Source organism: Mobula birostris, chromosome 1, assembly GCF_030028105.1.
Source record: "Mobula birostris isolate sMobBir1 chromosome 1, sMobBir1.hap1, whole genome shotgun sequence".
NCBI classification, from domain to species: Eukaryota; Metazoa; Chordata; class Chondrichthyes; order Myliobatiformes; family Myliobatidae; genus Mobula; species Mobula birostris.
The window spans coordinates 221,644,002-221,666,359 of NC_092370.1; the positions used below are offsets into that span (position 1 = coordinate 221,644,002).

General features: G+C 43.1%; 1 protein-coding gene across 5 annotated transcripts in view; it reads left to right on the top strand.

Annotated features, from left to right (window-relative positions):
• LOC140204942 (autophagy-related protein 2 homolog B-like) overlaps positions 1-22,358 on the top strand; it is a 177,898-nt gene that overhangs the window by 60,625 nt on the left and 94,915 nt on the right. For 2 of the 5 annotated variants that reach the window (XM_072271939.1, XM_072271964.1), the window contains exons 9-13: positions 4,624-4,778; positions 9,203-9,320; positions 13,818-14,079; positions 17,894-18,044; positions 20,216-20,308. In XM_072271939.1, coding sequence (XP_072128040.1) covers positions 4,624-4,778; positions 9,203-9,320; positions 13,818-14,079; positions 17,894-18,044; positions 20,216-20,308 — 779 coding nt within the window. The remainder of the gene's footprint in view (positions 1-4,623; positions 4,779-9,202; positions 9,321-13,817; positions 14,080-17,893; positions 18,045-20,215; positions 20,309-22,358) is intronic. The other 3 variants (XM_072271948.1, XM_072271973.1, XM_072271956.1) reach the window with 2 other exon arrangements.

A 22,358-nucleotide genomic window follows, 5' to 3' on the forward strand; every position in this document is an offset into this window, starting at 1 on the left:
CTCCCCCATCATGGGAAACAATTTTGCCACATCCTCTCTGTCCATGCCTTTCAACATTCGTAATGTTTCTATGAGGTCTCCCCTCATTCTTCTAAACTCCAAGGAATACAGTCTAAGAGTAGACAAACGTTCCTCATATGTTAACCCTCTCATTCCCGGAATCATTCTAGTGAATCTTCTCTGTACCCTCTCCAACGTCAGCACATCCTTTCTTAAATAAGGAGACCAAAACTGCCCACAGTACTCCAAGTGAGGTCTCACCAGTGCCTTATAGAGCCTCAACATCACATCCCTGCTCTATACTCTATTCCTCTAGAGATGAATGCCAACATTGCATTCACCTTCTTCACTACTGACTCAACCTGGAGGTTAACTTTAAGGATATCCTGTATGAGGACTCCCAAGTCCCGTTGCATCTCAGAACTTTGAATTCTTTCCCCATTTAAGTAATAGTCTGCCCGTTTATTTTTTCTGCCAAAGTGCATAACCATACACTTTCCAACATTGTACTTCATTTGCCACTTCTCTGCCCATTCTTCCAATCTATCCAAGTCTCTCTGCAGACTCTCCGTTTCCTCAGCACTACCGGCCCCTCCACCTATCTTCGTATCGTCAGCAAACTTAGCCACAAAGCCATCTATTCCATAATCCAAATTGTTGATGTACAATGTAAAAAGAAGCGGCCCCAACACGGACCCCTGTGGAACACCACTGGTAACCGGCAGCCAACCAGGATAGGATCCCTTTATTCCCACTCTCTGTTTCCTGCCAATCAGCCAACGCTCTATCCACGTATGTAACTTTCCCGTAATTCCATGGGCTCTTATCTTGTTAAGTAGCCTCATGTGTGGCACCTTGTCAAAGGCCTTCTGAAAATCCAAATATACAACATCCGCTGCATCTCCCTTGTCTAGCCTACTGGTAATTTCCTCAAAAAATTGTAATAGGTTTGTCAGGCAGAATTTTCCTTTAAGGAATCCAAGCTGAGTTCTGCCTATCTGGTCATATGCCTCCAGGTACTCTGTAACCTCATCCTTGACAATCGATTCCAACAACTTCCCAACCACCGATGTCAAACTAACAGGTCTATGATTTCCTTTTAGCTTCCTTGCCCCCTTCTTAAATAGCGGAGTGACATTTGCAATCTTCCAGTCCTCCGGAACCACGCCAGAATCTATCGACTTTTGAAAGATGATCGCCAATGCCTCCGCAATCTCCACAGCTACTTCCTTCAGAACACGTGGGTGCATTCCATCTGGTCCAGGAAATTTATCTACCTTTAGACTATTCAGCTTCCTGAGTACTTTCTGTGTCGTAATTGTGACTTCTCTTCCCTGCCACCCTTGAGTGTCCGGTACACTGCTGATGTCTTCCTCAGTGAAGACTGATGCAAAATACTCGTTCAGTTCCTCTGCCATCTCCTTATCTCCCATTACAATTTCTCCAGCATCATTTTCTATCGGTCCTATATCTACTCTCACCTGTCTTTTACTCTTTATATACTTGAAAAAGCTTTTAGTATCCTCTTTGATATTATTTGCTAGCTTCCTTTCATAGTTAATCTTTTCCCTCTTAATGACCTTCTTGGTTTCCTTTTGTAAGGTTTTAAAAACTTCCCAATCCTCTGTCTTCCCACTAGTTTTTGCTTCCTTGTATGCCCTCTCCTTTGCTTTAACTTTGGCTTTGACTTCTCTTGTTTGCATCCTTTTTCCACTCAAAAATTTCTTCTTTTTTGGAATATACCTGTCTTACACCTTCCTCATTTCTCGCATAAACTCCAGCCACTGCTGCTCTGCTGCCTTTCCCGCCAGTGTCCCTTTCCAGTCAACTTTGGCCAGTTCCTCTCTCACGCCACTGTAATTTCCTTTACTCCACTGAAATACCGACACATCAGATTTCGGCTTCTCTTTTTCAAATTTCACAGTGAACTCAATCATATTATGATCACTGTCTCGTAAGGGTTCCTTCACCTCAGTCTCTCTAATTACCCATGGTTCATTACACAATACCCAATCCAGTACAGCCGATCCCCTAGTGGGCTCAACAACAAGCTGTTCTAAAAAGCCATCTCGCAGACATTCTACAAATTCTCTCTCTTGAGATCCAGTGCCGACCTGATTTTCCCAATCCACTCGCATGTTAAAATCCCCCACAATTATCATAACACTGCCCTTCTGACAAACCTTTTCTATTTCCAGTTGTAATTTGTAGTCCACATCCCAGCAGCTGTTTGGAGGCCTATAAATAACTGCCATCAGGGTCCTTTTACCCCGCTATTTCTTAGCTCAACCCATAAAGATTCTGCACCTTTCAATCCTATATCACCTCTTTCTAATGATTTAATATCATTCCTTACCAATAAAGCCACGCCCCCCCCCCCCCCCTCCACCTTCCTATCCTTCCGATACACCATGTATCCTTGGACGTTCTGCTCCCAGAGACATGCATCCTTTAGCCAGGTCTCAGTGATAGCCACAATATCATACCTGCCAATCTGTAGCTGTACGACAAGATCATCCACCTTATTCCTTATGCTGCATGCATTTAAGTACAACACCCTAAGACCAGTATTCGATACTTTTCGCTTTGATTTCACTGCAACCTTATTGCACTGCAACTCATCCCAATGGCTACAAATTTGCCTCATCACCTGCCTGTCTTTCCTGACATCTTTACTGCTCACTATCTTAGATATATTTCTGTTTTCCCCTTCCTCCGCTCTGTCATTCCGGTTCCCATCCCCCTGCCAAATTAGTTTAAACCCTCCCTAACAGCTCTATTAAACTTTCCCGCCAGGATATTGGTCCCCTTCGGGTTCAGGTGTAACCTGTCCTTTTTGAACAGGCCATACTTCCCCCAGAGGAGATCCCAATTATCCAAGAATCTGAAACCCTGCCCCCTACACCAGTCTCTCAGCCACGCATTCATCTACCTGATCTGACTATTCTTGCCCTCGCTAGCACGTGACACAGGTAGCAATCCCAAGATTACTACCCTGGAGGTCCTGCTTCTCAGCTTCCTTCCTAACTCCTGGAAATCTCTCTTCAGGACCTCCTCCTTTGTCCTATCTATGTACCAAGACAACTGGCTGCTCACCCTCCCCCTTTAGAATATTCAGGACCCAATCTGAGACATCCCGTACCCTGGCACCTGGGAGGAAACACACCATGCGGGTATCTCTATCAGGCTCACAGAATCTCCTTTCCGTTCCCCTGACTGTGGAATCCCCTATGACTACCGCATTTCTCTTCTCCCTCCTTCTCCCCTGCACAACAGCGCCAGGCTCAGTGCCAGAGACTTGGTCACCGTGGGCGTCCCCTGTCAGGTTATCCCTCTCACCAGCATCCAGAACAAGATATTTGTTGCTGAGCCACAGGTGTGCTTTCCACTATCTGGGCATTTCCTTACCCTCTCTTGACAGTGACCCAGTTTTCTGACCCCTGTAGCCTAGGGATGACTACCTCCCTGTAGCTCCTGTCTACCACCTCTTCACTTACTCTAATAAGCAGTAGGTCATCAAGCTGCAGCTCCAGATCCCTAAGACGGTCACTGAGGAGCTGCATCTCGTGCACCTGGTGTAGATGTAGCCATCAGGGAGGCTGGAGGTCTCCCAGGATTCTCACATCTGACACCCTGAACAAAGCACTAATCCTGCAGGAATGAAACAGGAAAAATAAGTCTACTCACCCACTTACCTCGCCAAACAGACGAACTTTTTAAACCGTTAGCTTGTACTGTTAGCTGTGAGAGCCCTGCTGTTCCTGTCTGTCCGGGCCGATTCACGAAAGAGGGGGGGGGAGAAAAAAAAAAGAGTCGGCGCTTCGCTCTCGCCTCTTCTCGTTTACCACCGAAGCCCGTTGAAGCCAAAGCCCTATACTCTGCTCCCACTCACTCCGCTGCCCGCTCTGACAGCTGTCTCAGGTTGTAGTAACTTCATGAAATTCTCCACTCCTAAGGGGTGGTGGAGGACAGGTCATTATATTTAAGCTGAAGATAGATAATTATTTTAGAGATCGAGGAATTGAAAGTTATGGGGAACTGGAACATTAGATGTAGCCAGGTTAGATCATCCATTATCATGTTGAATAGTGGGGTAAGCTTGTGGAACCTAATAGCCTAATTTTTATTTGCATTTTAAGGATCAGACCCTTTAAAATAGGATGTGTAGTCCTGTTCTTGGTAAGACCAAAATGTGTAGTGATTAAATGGACAATGAGGAAAACAATTAATATATGGGTAATACTTTATTCCCATCCCTTGTACCTCTTCACCACCACATTCCAACCTTCGCAAGTTCTCATTCTACCCTTCATATTCCAGCTGAGGTTGAATTAATGCTGCTGCTGTTCATCCATGGCCTTTAGACTGTGAGAACTGACCATAGGTAACAAGATAGCTTCAGCATAACTGAACCCAAACTGAACTCTACTATATTTAGCAGCAATACTTGCTGGATATTGTCCATCCCAGTGTGGCAGCACTCACCCCAATTGCTTTTTTCACCCAGACTGAGAGTGTGGGGGTGGATGTTAATGCTCATGCTCATCTAAATACCCCTTGACAATTTCAGCAATGTGCTAGATACTATGCATAGTATGTTATTTAGCTTTTCATTTCTCTCAGCAGAAGATGACGTCTTTTTCTCAATGGCAGACATGGAAATGTCAAACAGTGTGGCATCCCTTCCACCTCTGGGAGAACCAACTGTAGATATGGAATTATCACTGAGCAGTACACATATCAACTCAACAGACAGCTCGCCGCAGAGCGCCACAGGGGTAAGCAGAGTGCGTATGATAATCCAGGAATGTTCATACTGGGAATGAACGGGTTAATGTATAAGGAGCATTTGATGGTTCTAGATCTGTACTTGCTGGAGTTTAGAAGAATGACAGGGAGGATCTCATTGGAAACTATTGAATATTGAAAGACCTAGATAGAGTGAACGTGGAGAGTCTAAAACTAGAGTCACAGTCACAGAACAGAAGGATGTCGTTTTAGAGCAGAGGTGAGGAGGAATTTCTTAAGCAGGAGGGTGATGAATTTGTGGAATTCATTGCCACAGATGTCTGTGGAGGCCAAGTCGTAGGGTGTATTTAAAACTGAGATTGATAGGTTCTTAATCAGTAAGGGCATCAGGGGTATGGGGAGAAAGCAAGAGAATTAAGTTGAGAGAGATAGTCAACCATGATGCAATGGCAGAGGAGAATTGATGGGCTGAATGGCCTAATTCTGCTTCTATGTCTTATGCTTTTATGCTTTTGGCCATCATTTCATCCACAGCCATGTTGAAAAATATGTAGTACAAGGTTATAATGCAGTATATTACATGTCACATTCCTAATCATGCTGACAAAATAGTGTAATTACTTATTTTCTTTTATCCTCACCTGCTTCTGATACCCTTCCTCCTTTCTTCCATGGTTCACTGTCCTCCCCTATCAGATACCTTCTTCAGCCTTTTACTTCTTCCATATATCACCTCTTAGCACCATGCATCATATCCCCTCTCCCAAACACCTACTTTTACCCCGTACCTGGTTTCACTTTTCGCTTGGTAGTTTGTACTCCTTCTCCTCCCCCCATCTTCTCCTTCTGACTTTTGCCCCCTTCCCATTCAGTCCTGCTGAAGGGTCTTGGCCTGAGATGTTGACTGCTTATTCCCTTTTACAGATGCTGCCTGATGGTCTGAGCTCCCCCAGCATTTTATATGTGTTGCTCTGGATTTCCAGCATCTGCAGACTCCCTTGTGTTTATAATTATACCGTTATAAGTCAGCAGCACTTTGTTCATAACTCCAGGCTCGGAATAGTGTTGTATGTGTTGTAATGTCATGTTAAGAACTAGAACTCTAATGTCAGAAGTTCAACTCCACAATGGCAAAGCTATAAAATGAACCAATAAATTTGCCTACTCATTGCTGGTATCAGAAAGATTGATGGCCTGTCATGAACTTCCACCTTGTTATTAATGTGCGTCCTGTTCTCCTCTGAGCGATAAGTCATTCAAGTCTCACGCTTAAAGATTTTTTCTATTGACTACAGACAGGTGAGTTTTGGAGTGGGAAAAGAACAGTAATAAAGGAGGCCTTTTCTGGTTAGCTGCCAGTGACTAGTGGTGTTCTGTGCAGTTCAGGTGATATGCTAATGATCTGGACAATGGAATTGATGGCTTTTTGGCCAAGTTTGCAGATGAAATAATAGGTGGAGAGGCAGGTAGGGTGAAGGAAGCAAGGAGTCTGCAGAAGGACTAGGGCAGATTAGGAGAATGGGGAAAGAAGTGGAAGTTGGAATACAGTATTGGGAAGTGCTTGGTCATGAACTTTGGTAGAAGGAGTAAAGGCATAGATTATTTTCCTAACCCAAAGAAAATACAGAAATCGAAGGTGCAGAGGGACTTGGGAGTCCTCGTGATTCCCTCAAGGTTACCTTGCAGGTTGAGTCGATTGTAAAGAAGGCAAATACAATATTAGCATTCATTTTCAAAGGACTAGAATATAAATGCAAGGATGTAATGCTGAGCTCGTTGTCTACGGGAATGGTACCGGAGGATTGGAGGGAGGCGAATGTTGTCCCCTTGTTCAAAAAAGGTAGTAGGGATAGTCCGGGTAATTATAGGCCAGTGAGCCTTACGTCTGTGGTGGGAAAGCTGTTGGAAAAGATTCTTAGAGATAGAATCTATGGGCATTTAGAGAATCATGGTCTGATAGGGACAGTCAGCATGGCTTTGTGAAGGGCAGATCGTGTCTAACAAGCCTGATAGAGTTCTTTGAGGAGGTGACCAGGCATATAGATGAGAGTAGTGCAGTGGATGTGATCTATATGGATTTTAGTAAGGCATTTGACAAGGTTCCACACAGTAGGCTTATTCAGAAAGTCAGAAGGCATGGGATCCAGGGAAGTTTGGCCAGGTGGATTCAAAATTGGCTTGCCTGCAGAAGGCAGAGGGTGGTGGTGGAGGGAGTACATTCAGATTGGAGGTTTGTGACTAGTGGTGTCCCACAAGGATCTGTTCTGGGACCTCTACTTTTTGTGATTTTTATTAACAATCTGGATGTGGGGGTAGAAAGGTGGGTTGGCAAGTTTGCAGATGACACAAAGGTTGGTGGTGTTGTAGATAGTGTAGAGGATTGTCGAAAATTGCAGAGAGACATTGACAGGATTCAGAAGTGGGCTGAGAAGTGGCAGATGGAGTTCAACCCGGAGAAGTGTGAGGTGGTACACTTTGGAAGGACAAACCCCAAGGCAAAGTAAATGGCAGGATACTTGGTAGTGTGGAGGAGCAGAGGGATCAGGGGGTACATGTCCACAGATCCCTGAAAGTTGCCTCACAGGTGGATAGGGTAGTTAAGAAAGCTTATGGGGTGTTAGCTTTCATAAGTCGAGGGATAGAGTTTAAGAGTTGCGATGTAATGATGCAGCTCTACAAAACTCTGGTTAGGCCACACTTGCAGTACTGTGTCCAGTTCTGGTCACCTCACTATAGGAAGGATGTGGAAGCATTGGAATGGGTACAGAGGAGATTTACTAGGATGCTGCCTGGTTTAGAGTGTATGCATTATGATCAGAGATTAAGGGAGCTAGGGCTTTACTCTTTGGAGAGAAGGTGGGTAAGAGGAGACATGATAGAGGTGTACAAGATAATAAGAGGAATAGATAAGAGTGGATAGCCAGTGCCTCTTCCCCAGGACACCACTGCTCAATACAAGAGGACATGGCTTTAAGGTAAGGGGTGGGAAGTTCAAGGGGGATATTAGAGGAAGGTTTTTTACTCAGAGAGTGGTTGGTGCGTGGAATGCACTGCCTGAGTCAGTGGTGGAGGCAGATACACTAGTGAAATTTAAGAGACTACTAGACAGGTATATGGGGGAATTTAAGGTGGGGGGTTATATGGGAGGCAGGGTTTGAGGGTCGACACAACATTGTGAGCTGAAGGGCCTGTACTGTGCTGTACTATTCTATGTTCTATGTTCTATAAGGCATTTATCATATTGCATTTGGAGTATTGTGAGCCGCATTTTGTCCCATATCTAAGAAAGGATGTGCTTAAATTAAAGAGGACCCAGAGGAATATTACAAGAATGAACCTGGGAATTAAAGGGTTAAAATATGAGGAGCATTTGATTGCTCTGGGTTTGTACTCACTGGAATTTACAAGAATGAGGTCTCATTGAAACCTACCAAATTATTAAAGACCTAAACAACAGGAATTCTGCAGGTGCTGGAAATCCAAGCAACACACATCAAAGTTGCTGGTGAACGCAGCAGGCCAGGCAGCATCTCTAGGAAGAGGTACAGTCGATGTCTCAGGCCGAGACCCTTCATCAGGACTAACTAAGGGTCTTGGCCTGAAACGTCGACTGTACCTCTTCCTAGAGATGCTGCCTGGCCTGCTGCGTTCACCAGCAACTTTGATGTGTGTTTATTAAAGACCTAGATAGCGTAGATATGAAGTGGATATTTCTAATGGTGAGTGAGTCAGGACCAGAGGGCACAGCTTCCAAATGCAAGGATGTCCCTTAAGAACAGAGCTGAGGAGGAATTTCTTTAGCAAGAAGGTAGTGAATCTGTGGAATTCATTTATGGGAGAAGACTGTAGAATGGGGTTGAGAGGGATAATAAATCAGCCATGATTGACTGGTGGAGCAGACTCAATGGGCCAGATGGCCTAAGTCTGCTCCTATGTTTTATGGTGTTATGATGGACAAAAGGGTCAATATGGATGTGGTAGGCTGAAGGACCTGTTTCTGTGCTGCACAACTCTATTTGACTTCAGACCAGAGATGATTCTAGAAGTGAAGCAACTTCTTCACAAGTTGATTAATGAAGTCCACAATGTTCAAGTTCTCTATCATGTTTTGTTGTTTCGGAGAATGCAGTGCTGTCTTGTTCAGTCTTTCCAGATAGGTATAATATCTCATTGGTAGCATCAGTCTTTTTTTCTCTACTTCTCCATTGCTTATGCTTTTTATAGCTTAGAGCCACAACTGTTCACTCTTTCCAAGATTTTTTGCAGGTTTTACAAAACCTTGTCACCTTTCATTTGTAGCTCTCAAGAAGCCAACCCTAGTGTTGGTTGTTTCTTGATGTAATTACGTGTAACCTTGTCAATGTCCCTCGTGTTCCGATATCAAGCAAAAGGCCCTTTTAACTTTGAGCATGATACAGAAAAAATATATAAAATTAATCTTTCTATATTTCAGTTTTCAACGCCATGGGATGATTACGTGGATCGTTCTGGACCAGGAGGCCAAACAACACGGGAGTCACCATTTAACTCCAAAGAGTTACCAATAATGCAGAGGCCACTCCGACCAAGCAGTAGGTTGAACAGTGAACTGTCAAATCGGACTGTGCCTGCATTCATTTTAATGGAAATTGAGTCACACTTAAACTATTGCAAAAATTTTAACAGACTTTTACAGACAGCAATCAGAATCAGGTTTATTGTCAGACAAATATTGTGAAATTTGTTGATTTGCGGTGCAGTACAGTTAAATAAATAATAAATTCCATAAGTTATGATGGAACATATAAGATGTAGTGCAAAAAGAGAGCAGAGTAGTGAGATAATTTTCATGGGTTCATGGACTGTTCAGAAATCTGATAGTGGAGGGGAAGAAGCTGTTCCTAAACATTTAGTGTGTGTTGTTAGGCTCCCGTACCTCCCTCCTGATGGTAGTAATGAGAAGTGGACGTGTCCAAGGTGGTGGGGGTCCCTGACTACAGATGCTGTCTTCTTGAAGCATCACACATAAAATGGTGAAGGAACTCAGCAGGTCAGACAGCATCTATGGAAATGAATAAACAGTCGACATTTTGAGTTGAGATTGAAAATGCAGGGAAAAGTTGCCAGAATAAGAAGGTTTGGGGAGGAGGCAGAGGACAGGCTAGAAGGTGATAGGTGAAGCCAGGTGGGTGGAGGAGGGGGTGAAGTAAGAAGCTGAGAGGTGATAAGCAGAAAAGACAAGGAGTGAAGAAAAAGGAATCTAATATGAGAGGAGAAAGGGAAAGAGGAGGGGCACCAGGGAGAGGCGATAGGCAAGAGAAGAGAAAAAGTATGAAGCCAGAGTAGGGAAATGAAGTGGGGAGGGGAGGGGAAAATATTACTGAAGTTGGAGGCTACCAGAAGAAATATGAGGTGTTGTTCCTTGAACCTGAGAGTGGCCTCATCATGACAGAAGAGGAGGCCGTGGACCAACATGTCAGAGGAATAGGAATTGAAATGGTTGGCCACCATGAAATTCAGCTTTTTGCAGACTGAGCTGAGGTGCTCGACAAAGTGGACCCCACCTTCTTATTCTGGCATCTTCTGCCTTCCTTACTAGTTCTGATAAGGGTCTTGATCCAAAACATCAACTGTTTATTCATTTCCTTAGATGGTGACTGAACTGATGTGCTCCTCCAGCATTTTGTGTGTGTTGCTCTGGATTTCCAGCACATGCAGGATCTTTTGTGTTCTTGACGTATCACCTTTTGAAGGTATTCTCGAAAGTGGGGAGGCCAGTGCCTGTGGTGGAGCTGGCTGAGCTTACAACTCTTTGCAGTGACCCATTCATACCAAACACTGATGTAACCAGTCAGATTGCTCTCCATGCTACACCTGTAGAAATTTGCAAGAATTTGTAGTGACATACTAAATCTCAAATGCCTAATGAAATATAACCATTGGCATGCCTTCTTCATAATGGCATCAATATGTTGACTCCAGGATAGATCTTCTGAGAACAAAATAATTGTGTGAGTGCCACCATCAATGATGAATACTTAATAGATAGGCCATACTTGGAATATTTCATACAGTGCTATCTAATCAGCCTTACAATTTTTCAAGGAAGTTAATAGGAAAGTTGATAAAGGCAAGGCAGTGGATGTTTTCTACATGGACTTTAGCAAGGCAGTTAACACCCCACATGGGAGGTTAGTCAAGAAGGTTCAATCGCTTGGCATTCAGGATGAGGTATAAATTGGATTGGACATTGGCATTGCAGGAGAAGCCATAGAGTGGTAGTAGATGGTTGCCTCTTTGACTAGGGGCCTGTGACTAGTGGTATGATGCAGGGATTAGTGCTGCATCTGTTGTTGTTTGCCATCTATATCAACGATCTGGATGATAATGTAATAAACTTGATCAGCAAATTTTGTGGATGACACCAAGGTTGTGGGTGCAGTGGACAGTGAAGAAGGCTATCAAAGTTTGCAATGAGATCTGCAAGTGCTGGAGAAATGTTCTGAAAAATGGCAGATGGAATTTAATGCGGACAAGTGAGGTGTTGCACTTTGGGAAGACGAACCAGAATAGGACTTGAGGCACTGAGGAGTGCAGTAGATCAGAGGGATCTGGGAATACAGCTCTATAATTCCTTGAAAATGCCATGGGTTAAGGGTGAAAAGTGAAATATTTAAGGGGAACTTGAAAGGGACTTTCTTCATCCAGAGGGTGATAAGAGTATGGAATGAGCTACCAGCAGAAGTGATGGATGTCAGTTTGATTTCAAAATTTAAGAGAAATTGGATAACTACATGGATGGGATGGGAATGGATGGGTTGATGGGACTAGGTAGACTAATAGTTCAGTACAGTCTAAATGGGGCGATGGACCTGTTTCTGTTCTGTAGTACTTTCTGAGACTATGACACTCCAGGATGTGCGTGGTTGTGCTGCAGAGATTGCAGAGAAGATTCACCGGGATGCTGCCTGACCTGGAATATTTTGGTTATGGGGGAAATTAGATAGGCTTGGTTTGCTTTTCCCTGGGGTGAAGGAGGTTGAGGGGTGACCTGAGAGGGGTATTTAAGATTTTGGGAAACATAGAGTAGATAATTTTTTTTCTCATTTTAAGATTATCCGGAACAAGAGGGCATTGATTTAAGGTGAGGGGAAGGAGTTTTAAAGTGGAACTGAGGGGTAATTTTTTTTTTTTTTTTTTTTACACACCGAGTGTTTGATATCTGGAACTTACTGCCAGAGGAGGTAGTAGAATCAGATGTAATCATTATGTTTAAGAGACACTTAAGACAGGCTGCATCTGCCATATTTTTTCCCACTCACACAGTTTAACCAAATCACCATGAAGCCTGTTTGCATCCCACAGCTCTCTATCCCACCCAGTATAATGTTATCAACAAGCTTAGAAATGTTTTTCCAAATCATTGATATGGAATGTAAATAGTTTAGGCCCAATCACTGATCCCACACCATACCTGTTCCCACCTCAAGAAGGGGATCACTTATTCCATTTGTTTCCTGTCCTCTAACCAATTCTCATCCTGAATATTGCAACCTCCCCATCCCATTGTATTAATTTAATGGGGTCCTAAAGCACTACAACACAGAAACAGGCCAATTGGCCCATCTAGCTTATGCTGTAATATTCTGCCTAATCTCTTCAACCAGCCCCTGGACCATAGCCCTCCATCACCCTGCCATTCATATACTTATCCAAATTTCTCTTAAATGTTGAAATCACACCTGCATCCACCACATCTGCTGGCAGTTCCTTTCACACTCACACCACACTCTGAATGAAAAAGTTGTCCTTCATGTTTCCCTTAACTACTTCACCTTTCACCTTTAACCTTGAATTCAGGTCTTGCCAAATCTCAGTGTAAAAAGCCTGCTTGCATTAACCTTGTATATACCCCTCATAATGTTGTATACCTCATGCCAAATTTTGTACAATAAGTTAGATCATAAGACAGGATAAGAATTAAGACAATTGACCCAGCGAATCTGCTCTCCCATTCCATCGTGGCTGATTTATTATTCCTCTCAATCTCATTGTCCTGCCTTCTCCCCATAACCTTTGACACCCTTACTAATCAAGAAACTATCAACTTTAAATATACTCAATGACTTGGCCTCCACAGCTGTCTGTGGCAATGAATTTCACAGATTCAACACCCTCTGGCAAAATAAACTCCTCCTCATCTTTACTCTAAAGGGATGTCCTTCTGTTCTGAGGCTGTGCCCTCTGGTTCTAGAGTCCCCCCACGATAGGAAACATCCTCTCCATGTCCACTCTGTGTAAGTCTTTCAATATGCCATAGATTTCAATGAGATAACACCCCCTCCCATTCTTTTAAACTCAAGTGAGTACAGCCCAAAACCATCAAACATTCCTCATGCGTTAACCCTTTCATTCCAAGGGTCATTCTCATGAATCCTCATTGACCTTCTCCAATGCCAGCATATCCCTTCTTAGATAAGGGTCACAATACTGCAAGTGCAGTCTGACCATTCCCTTACAAAGCCACAGCATTACATATTTTTTTAATATTCTAGTCCTCTTGATGTGAATGCTAAAGTTCTTGCATGGGATTTTATGAAGTGCCTTCTGAAAATCCAAGTGCACCACATCCACAGGTTCTCCCTTGTCCATTCTTACAGTAACATTCTCAAAGAAATTACCAGTCTGTAGCTAGAAGTGAGGAAATAGTGCAAAAAATAAGTTTTAGTTTGGAAATAACACAGGCCATAAGAGAGCTCATCTGCATCTCCCCATTAACTCTGTCACACTAGGAGAGGCATGGCACTTGGTCAGATTAATGAGGTGTGAGGAATGCTATGGTTAAGAGATCCTGGGAAGCTCACCAGGTATACAAAACGTGATGAGCCTTGGTTTCAGCAGAGGGGATACCAGGAAGGATTAAGTCTGGGAGTAATAATAAGAAAGACTAATAGTGGGATGTAGTTTTGATAAACAAGAATCTGGGGTAATTTGGAAGAGTGTGATTGCCTTAGGGTGTTTTGTTGCTTTCTCTGTCCAATATTAAGGTTCAGAAATTACTGGCAAAATTTTCCCTCCTTGCTTTTCAGGTCTACCTTCCAAACCGCACTCTATTGATGAATCTCGACCTGAGGTTGTTCTACGGCTGGCAATTGGCAGTCTCTCTGTATCAGTGCTGCACATCGATCCACTGCCGCCACCTGAAAGCCCGTTGCACCTTGAACCCCTGACAAGGATGGCGTCCCATTTCTTTGAGCATTTGAAGACCATCAATCTCTCTCAGTTCCCAGTGAGAGATTTCCACATTCTCCGAACCAAGTTGGCCACGGCCTGTCCCCATGACCATCTACGGTTTGTACAACATTTCATGCTAATCTATATTACTCTCTCCAGATAACTGCTTCACTTTAAAGTCGAAGTTAAGTTTATTGTATGTACAGGTGCAATGGAAAAATTTACTTACAGCAGCATGACAGGCACATACATCTGATAAACAGCATTTACAAGAAAAAAAACAATTTTTACAAGAAGACGCAATCGGAACAAAGAAAGCAAAATCAATTTTAATGCAAACTAAGTCTTTGAGCAATATTTAGTTCACCTCTACTTGCAATTTGATCAGTCATAGAGAAGTACACCAGAGAAACAGCCTCTTTGGCCCATCTAGTCCATGCCAAATCCATTTAAACTGCCCATTCTCATTGACCTGCACGAGAACAATAGCCCTCCATACCCCTACCATCCATGTACGTATCCAAACTTCTCTTAAACATTGAAATTGAGCTCACATGCATTACTTGTGCTGGCAGCTCATTCTACACTGATGACCCTCTGAGTGAAGAAGTTTCCCCTCATGTTTCCCTTAAACTTCTCACCTTTCACCCTTAACCCATGACCTCTGGTTGTAATCCCACCTAATCTCAGTGGGGAAAAACATGCTTGCATTAACCCTGTCTATATCCTTCATAATTTTATATACCTCTATGAAATCTCCTCTCAATCTTCTACGTTCTAAGGAATATAGTCCTAACCTATTCAATCTTTCCTTATAACTCAGGTCCTTCAGACCCAGTAGTATCCTTGTAAATTTTCTCTGTACTTTTTTCAACCTTGTTTACATCTTTCCTGTAGGTAGGTGACCAAAACTGCACACAGTACTCCAAATTAGGCCTCACCAATGTCTTCTACAACTTCAACATAACATCCCATCTCCTGAACTCAGTACATTGATTTATCAAGGCCAATGTGCCAAAAGCTTTCTTTACGACCCTGTTTACCTGTGATGCAACTTTCAATGAATTATGGACCTATATTCCCAGCTCCCTTTGTTCTGTCACACTCCTCAGTGTCCTACTGTTCACTGTACAAGACCTACCCTGGTTGGTCCTCGCAAAGTGAAAACCTTGCACTTAGGTACATTAAATTCTATCTGCCATTTTTCCAGCTGATGCAGATCCTTCTGCAAGCCATGATAGCCTTCCTTGCTCTCCACTACATCCCCGATCTTGGTGTCATCTGCAAGTTTGCTGATCCAGTTGATCACTTTATCAACCAGATCATTGATATAGTTGACAAACGACAAAGGACCCAACACTGATCCCTGCAGCACACCGCTAGTCACAGACCTCAAGTCCGAGAGGAAACTATCAACTACCATTTTGTGTCTTCTCCCAAAAAGACAATGTCTAATCTAATTTATTACCTCGTCTAGAATGCTGGGCGACTGAACCTTCTTGACCAACCTCCCATGCAGGCCTTTGTGAAGTGCCTTGCTAAAGTCCATGTAGGTGACATCCACTGCCTTGTCTTCATCCACTTTCCTGGTAGATTACTCAAAAATGTCTATAAGATTGGTTATACATGACCTACCATGCATGAAGCCATGCTAACGATCCTTAATCAGTGCATGTCTATCCAAATAGTTGTATATCTGCTCCCTTAGAATACCTTCCAATAACTTTCCAAAAGCTGATGTCAGACACATCAGCAATAATTTCCTGGTTTATGCTTGCAGCCATTTTTAAATTGCAGAACCACATTGGCTATCCTCCAATCCTCTGGTATCTCTCCTGTCGCTGAGGATAACCTAAATATCTCTGCTAGGGCCCTGGCATTTTCTGCACTTGCCTCCCATAGGATCTGAGAGTACACTTTGTCAGCCCCTGGTGACTTATCCAACCTGATTTGCCTCAGGATAGCAAATACTTCCTCCTCTGTAATCTGTACAGGGTGCATGAAGTTAATGGCACTTTTGCATCACATCTTTAGGCTCTGTGTACATCTCCTGAGTAACTACAGATGCAAAAAAAATATTAAGACTCCCCCCCCCCCCCCCCCCCCATCTGTTTTGGCTCCACACATGGATTACCATTCTGGTCTTTCAGAGGACCATTTTATCCCTTGCAATCCTTTTGCTCTTAACATCTCTGTAGAATCCCTCAGGATTCTCTTTCATGTTGTCTGCTACATCAACTTCATGCCTTCTTTTAGCCCTCCTGATTTCTTTCTTAAGTGTTCCCTTGCATTTCTTATACTCCAGAAGCACCTCATTTGTTCCTACCTGCCTATACTTGCTATGCACCTCCTTTTTTCTCTTCTTTCTTTATTAATCTTTTTATTGATTAAAAAAAACATAAATACAATCAAGAGGAGAATTAGTTCAAATATATATATCAGTAACCAAGATTAAAATAGACATTGTCAAAATCATAGATATTGTTAATCTAGTATAAAATATATAATAAAAAAAAGAAAATAACAATTCTCCTCTTAACCAGTTTAAAAAGAGAAAGGACCTTTTTTCTCTTAACCAGGGCCTTAATATCTCTTGAAAACTAAGATTCCCTAAACTTGTTATCTTTACCTTTTATTCTGAAAGGCACATACAAGCTTTGTACTCTCAAAATTTCACTTTTGAAGACCTCCCACTTGCCAGGTACACCTTTGCCTGAAAACAGCCCGTCCCAATTCACATTTGCCAGGTCATTTCTGATCTTACTCCAATTTAGAATTTCGTCCCACGGACCAGGTGTAACTTTTTGCACATTTACTTTGAAACTAATGGCATTATGGCCACCAGATGCAAAGTGTTCCCCAACACACACTTCTGTCACCTGCCCTGTCTCATTCCCTAATAGCAACTCCCTAATGTTAATTTTTATCTAATGACTCTTCTGTGAGGTGGTGTGGGACATGTTTACTGCATAAAGGTGCAAAAGGAGGGAGATTGCAAACCTGACTGAGTGGTGCAGTAACAGCAGCCGCTTACTCAATGTCAGCAAGACCAAGGAGGTGATTATCAACTTCAAAAGAAACAAACCAGAGGTTCATGCACCAGTTCTCATTGGAGGATCAGAGGTGGAGAAGGTCAGCAAATTTAAGTTCCTCTGTGTTATTTTTCAGAGGACCTGTTCCTGGGCCCAGCACAGTAGTGCAATTACAAAGAAAGCACACAGTGCCTCTACTTCCTTAGGAAGCATCAGCATGACATCTGAAACCTTGACAAACTTCAATATATGTGTGGTGGAGAATATATTGACTGGTTACATCACGGCCCTTGAACAGAAAATACTACAAAAAGGAGTAGATATAGCCCAGTCCATCACGGCTAAAGCCCTCTCCACCATCTACAGGAAGGCAACAACCATCATCAGGGGCCCCCACCACCCAAGACATGCTCTCTTCTCACTGCTGCCATCAGGATGAAGGTACACGAGCCTCAGAATTCACACCACCAGATTCAGGAACAGTTATTACCCCTCAACCATCAGGCTCTTGAACCAAAGGGGAAAACTTCATGCCCTATCATTGAAATGTTCACACAACCAATGGACTTGCCTTCAAGGACTCTTCATCTCATGTTGTCAATATTTATTGCTTACTTAAATGTTATTATTCTTTCTTTCTTTTTGTACTTGCACAGTGTTTTGTCTTCTGTAATCTGGTTGAACACCCAAGAAGCTGCAGTCTTTCATTGATTCTGTAATGGTTATTATTCTTCAGATTTATTGAGTATTCCCGCAAGAAAATTAATCTCGGGAATGGATATGGTAACATATATGTACTTCGATAATAAATTTTCTTTGAACTTTGAGTGTAAATACAACTTACTTCCCACATTCTGGATTTTGAACCTCGGGTTAACTGCCCCATTACTCTTTCCTAGACTGTTTGCAACCGATGTGAAGCTGAACTGTGAACAGCGACGGAGCACCAGCTCACGGAGCCTGAATACTGATGTCTGCATTAATTGGATGGAACTACTGGAATGTCTGTTCCCTATGGATTCACCAACTGTCATACCCCAGTATACAGAGGTATGAGTTGCACAGATACATGGTTGTTGGCATAGACAGGAGGTAATGCCTTCACACTCTCAAGGCGCTGCTTAATACACATGACCATTTACTTCCCTCTCTGTATTCATCTTTGTCCCTTAAATTGGTTCATAGGGTAGAAAGCATTTCATTCAATGCTTTCTCCTATCACGTGATACTTAAAGGGAAGGATGGGGTTAGTTGTGATTCCCCATCCTCCAGGTGTATGGCTGACTAAAGATATGTCTTGGCCAGTGTTGAAGGGTAGTGTTTTGGTGATCTCTGCTGGGGAACAGAGTGGCTCATTTTGGATATTATAAGTAAACAGGTTTTGATCATATGTGAGTGGCAGTGTAAGAGAAGTTTCCCTCTACCCCCTCCTCCAGCTCTGAGCCTCTGCCCCTCCCCGCTCCAGCTCTGAATCTCTGCATGCCCCCCGCTCCACTCTGAGCCTCTGCACCCCCCCACTCCAGCTCTGAGCCTCTGCACCCCTCCACTCCATCTCTGAGCCTCTGCACCCCCCCCCCAACTCCACTCTGGGCCTCTGCACCCCCCCCACCCCACCCCCCCGGCTCCACTCTGAGCCTCTGCACCACCCGCCCCCAGCTCCACTCTGATCCTCTGCACAGAATCCCACAGAAATTGCCTAAACTTACTGAGTCATAGAGTCTTGCAGCATGGAACTAGGCCCTTTGGCCCAACTAGTCCATGCCTATCAAAATTCCCATGTATGCTAGTCCCATTTGCCTCTAAACCTTTCCTGTCCATGTACATCTCCAATTACTTTTTAAACGTTGTTAATGGACTACTTCCTCTGACAGATCTGTCCATATACTGACCACTCTCTGATTGAAGAAGTTGTCCCTAATAAATTTCTCCCTTCTCACCTTATACCAATGTGCTCTAGTTTAATTCCCTAACCCTGGGAAAAGACTATGTGCTTTGACCCTGTCTATGCCTCTCGTAATTTTATACCAGTCTGTTAGATCACCCTCATTCTTCTATGCTCCAATGAGAAAGGTTCCAACCTAAGACCATCAGACATAGGAGCAGAATTAAGACATTTGGCCCATTGAGTTTGTTCCGCCATTCCATCATGGCTGATATATTGTCCCTTTCAACCCCATTCTCCTACCTTCTCCCTGTAACCTGCTCAACCTCTTTCTATAACTCAGTCTCTCATCTCCTGGCAACATCCTCATAAATTCCCTCTGCACTCTTTACAGTTTAATGACATCTTTCCTATAGCAGGGTGTCCAGAACTGAAGCCAAATGCTGTCTCACCAATGTCTTGTCCAACTGTAACGTAGCATCTCAACTTATATACTCAGAGATCTCACCAAAAACTCATGTGTACAGGAGACATTTGATACATCAGTATTGACTAGCTTTCAACTTGTATTTCCTCTTGTCAAGAATGCATCTTCTAAAACTCATTTTATGATGATGATGCTACCAGCATTAAGGGAGGAAAAGTTAGTCCTTGGATTGGCACAACTAATTATATAATGTAATGTCATCATGCTCATGAAATTGGGGTCCAGTACCTTCAGGATAACTAGTTTCAGTAGATGATGTCTTGTGAAATGTTTGTGGCAGGAGTGATCCAAGGAGAACATCGCCTTGGGATGTTTCATTTATTTATTTTTATTTATTTAGAAATATTGTGCCGAACGGGCCCTCCAGTCCAGTGAGCCACACCACCCAGCAATCCACCTGCTTAACCCTAGGCTAATCACAGGACAATTTACAGTGACTATTTAACTTACTAACTGGTATGTTTTTGGAATGTGGGAGGAAATCGGAGCACCAGGAGGAAACCCGCACGCTCCCAGGAAGTATGTACAAACTTCTTATAGATGGTATTGGAATTGATCTCCAAACTCCAACACCCTGAGCTATAAAGGCCTTGCGCTAACTGCTGCATTATCGCCGTACCCAAATTTTATCTGATATTCTCAATAGTTCACGGCAGCTACGTTCCGTCTACCATCAGATTTCTGAACAGTTCACGAACCCACAAAAAATACTTTGTTATTCCTTTCCTGAGCACTATATATTTTTGTAATTTTTGGATTTTTATGTCTTCTGCTGCCACAAAACAACAAATGTGATGCCGTGTGTCAGTGATAATAAACCCGATTCTGATTTGCTGCTTTTTGTTTTCGCAGCTGATTACATTTCAATCTAGGAGTGAGACAGAAGCTCATCCTGTACCTTCTGTGCAGATTCATTACAAGCACATTGACCGAAGAGGAGTCCAGGTATGAAAAGGAGGAAAGATTTCTACTGCACTTGACACAGCCTTGTGCTGCTGAAACACCTTACAGCCAGTGAAGTGTAAAGCAAGGAAAGCCTCATCTAACTTATCTACAACAAACTCAAATGAACAGTAGTCTGATAATTACCAGAATCTAATTCATTGTTGCTAATTGAGGAATTACAAAGTGGACCCAAGACAGTGGAAGCCTTCTCTAGTTCTTTTTAGCACGTCCATAGATCCCTCAAAGTTGCTGTGCACGTTGATAGTGTTGTTAAGAAGGTGTGTTGGCCTTCATTAGTCATGGGTTTGAATTCAAGAGCTGTGAGTGATGTTGCAGCTCTTTTAAACCCTGGTTTGACTAAGTTTGGAGTATTGTGTTCAGTTCAACTCACCTCATTATAGGAAGGTTGTGGATGCTTCAGGGAGTGTGCAGAGGAGAGTTACCAGGATGCTGTCTGATTTAGAGAGCATGTCTTAAGAGGAAAGGTTGAGTGAGCTGGGGCTTTTCTCTTTGGAGTGAAGAAAGATGAGGGATTACTTGATAGAGATGTTGTAGATGATAGAATGGACAAAGTTTCTTTTTAATCCAGGGCAGAAATGGCTAATACAAGGGAGCCTAATTTAAAAGTGACAGTGTGGTGGGTACATGAAACAGACTACCAAGGGTGATGGTAGAAGCAGATACATTAGGGGCATTTAAGCAGCTAAGAGTTAACCTGTTCTTAGATAGGTGAATGGAGTAAAGAATGGAGGGCAATGTGGGAGGAAAAGGTTAAAGTAGGTTAAAAGATCAACACAACATCATGGGCTGAAAGGTCTGTACTGTACTGTTCTATGTTCTACACCCAGGGCGTCTTTTGATTCCCTCTGGGAGAGTGAACAAGGTTCATGTTATTGTCTGACTTGAAAGCTGACATGTTCAACATGGCAGCAGACTGGCTCAGTTAGTCGAACAGCTGCCTCACAGCTTCAGTGACCTAGGTTCAGTCTTCCCCTTGTGTGCTATTGTTGTGGAGTTTGCAAATTCTCCCTGGGACTGTTTTCTCCAGGTCTTCTGGATTCTTCTCACATCCCAAAGGTGTTGTGAGCATGCTGTATTGGTGATGGAATGTGTGGTGACACTTGCGGGCTGTCCCCAGCACACCCTTGGGTGTGTTGGTTATTAACACAAGTAGGCATTTCAATGTATTTTCGCCATACATGTGATAAATAAATAAATCCGAACCTAATTCTGATTGGCCAGTATAAGTTGGTCCTAATGTGTGGCAGAATCAGGAGGGAAACTAAAACAGGATTAGAGTAAATGGGTGCTAATATCTGCATGGATTTGCTGGGCTTGAAGGACCTATTTCTGTGCAGTGTGACGTCTAACACTGTGGCATCCTGTCAGTGGTGCACTTGATGTTGCCCTTGATTGTTGTACCTGAATCTCTAGTGTGAGATACCAACCAATGTCCATGTTCTTTCCCTTATTCTGAGGCCAATGTTCCACTGCCTTAAGTTTGCTCCTATCCTCTCGCAGGAAGCTGAAAATCTACCTCAATGTCTCCAAAGTGTAAACCTGTCATTGGAAAATAAATGAAAATGAGAATTGGACAAATTTTGAGTGCTGTTTTCCAATTCAAGATTTTCACCTACACATCAAATTGAACATGTACTAAGAGTATGGAAATTTCTGTTACCATAAGGCTATAAAATGTAGGAGTAGAATTAAGCCATTTGGCCCATCAAGCCGCCTTTGCCATTTCATCATGGCTGATCAAATTTTCCTCTCAGTCCCAATCTCCTGCTTTCTCCCCTTATCCCTTCATGCCCTGACCAATCAAGAATCTGTCAACCTCTCCCTTAAATATATGAAAAGACTTGGTCTCCATAGCTGCCTGTGACAAGGAATTCCACAGATTAGCCGCTCTGTGGCTAAAGAAATTCCCCCTCATATCCAATCTGAAAGGAAGCCCCTCTATTCTGAGGCTGTGTCCTCTGGTCTTAGACTCCCCCACCATAGGAAACATCTTCTTCACAGTCACTCTATCAAGGCCTTTCACCATTCG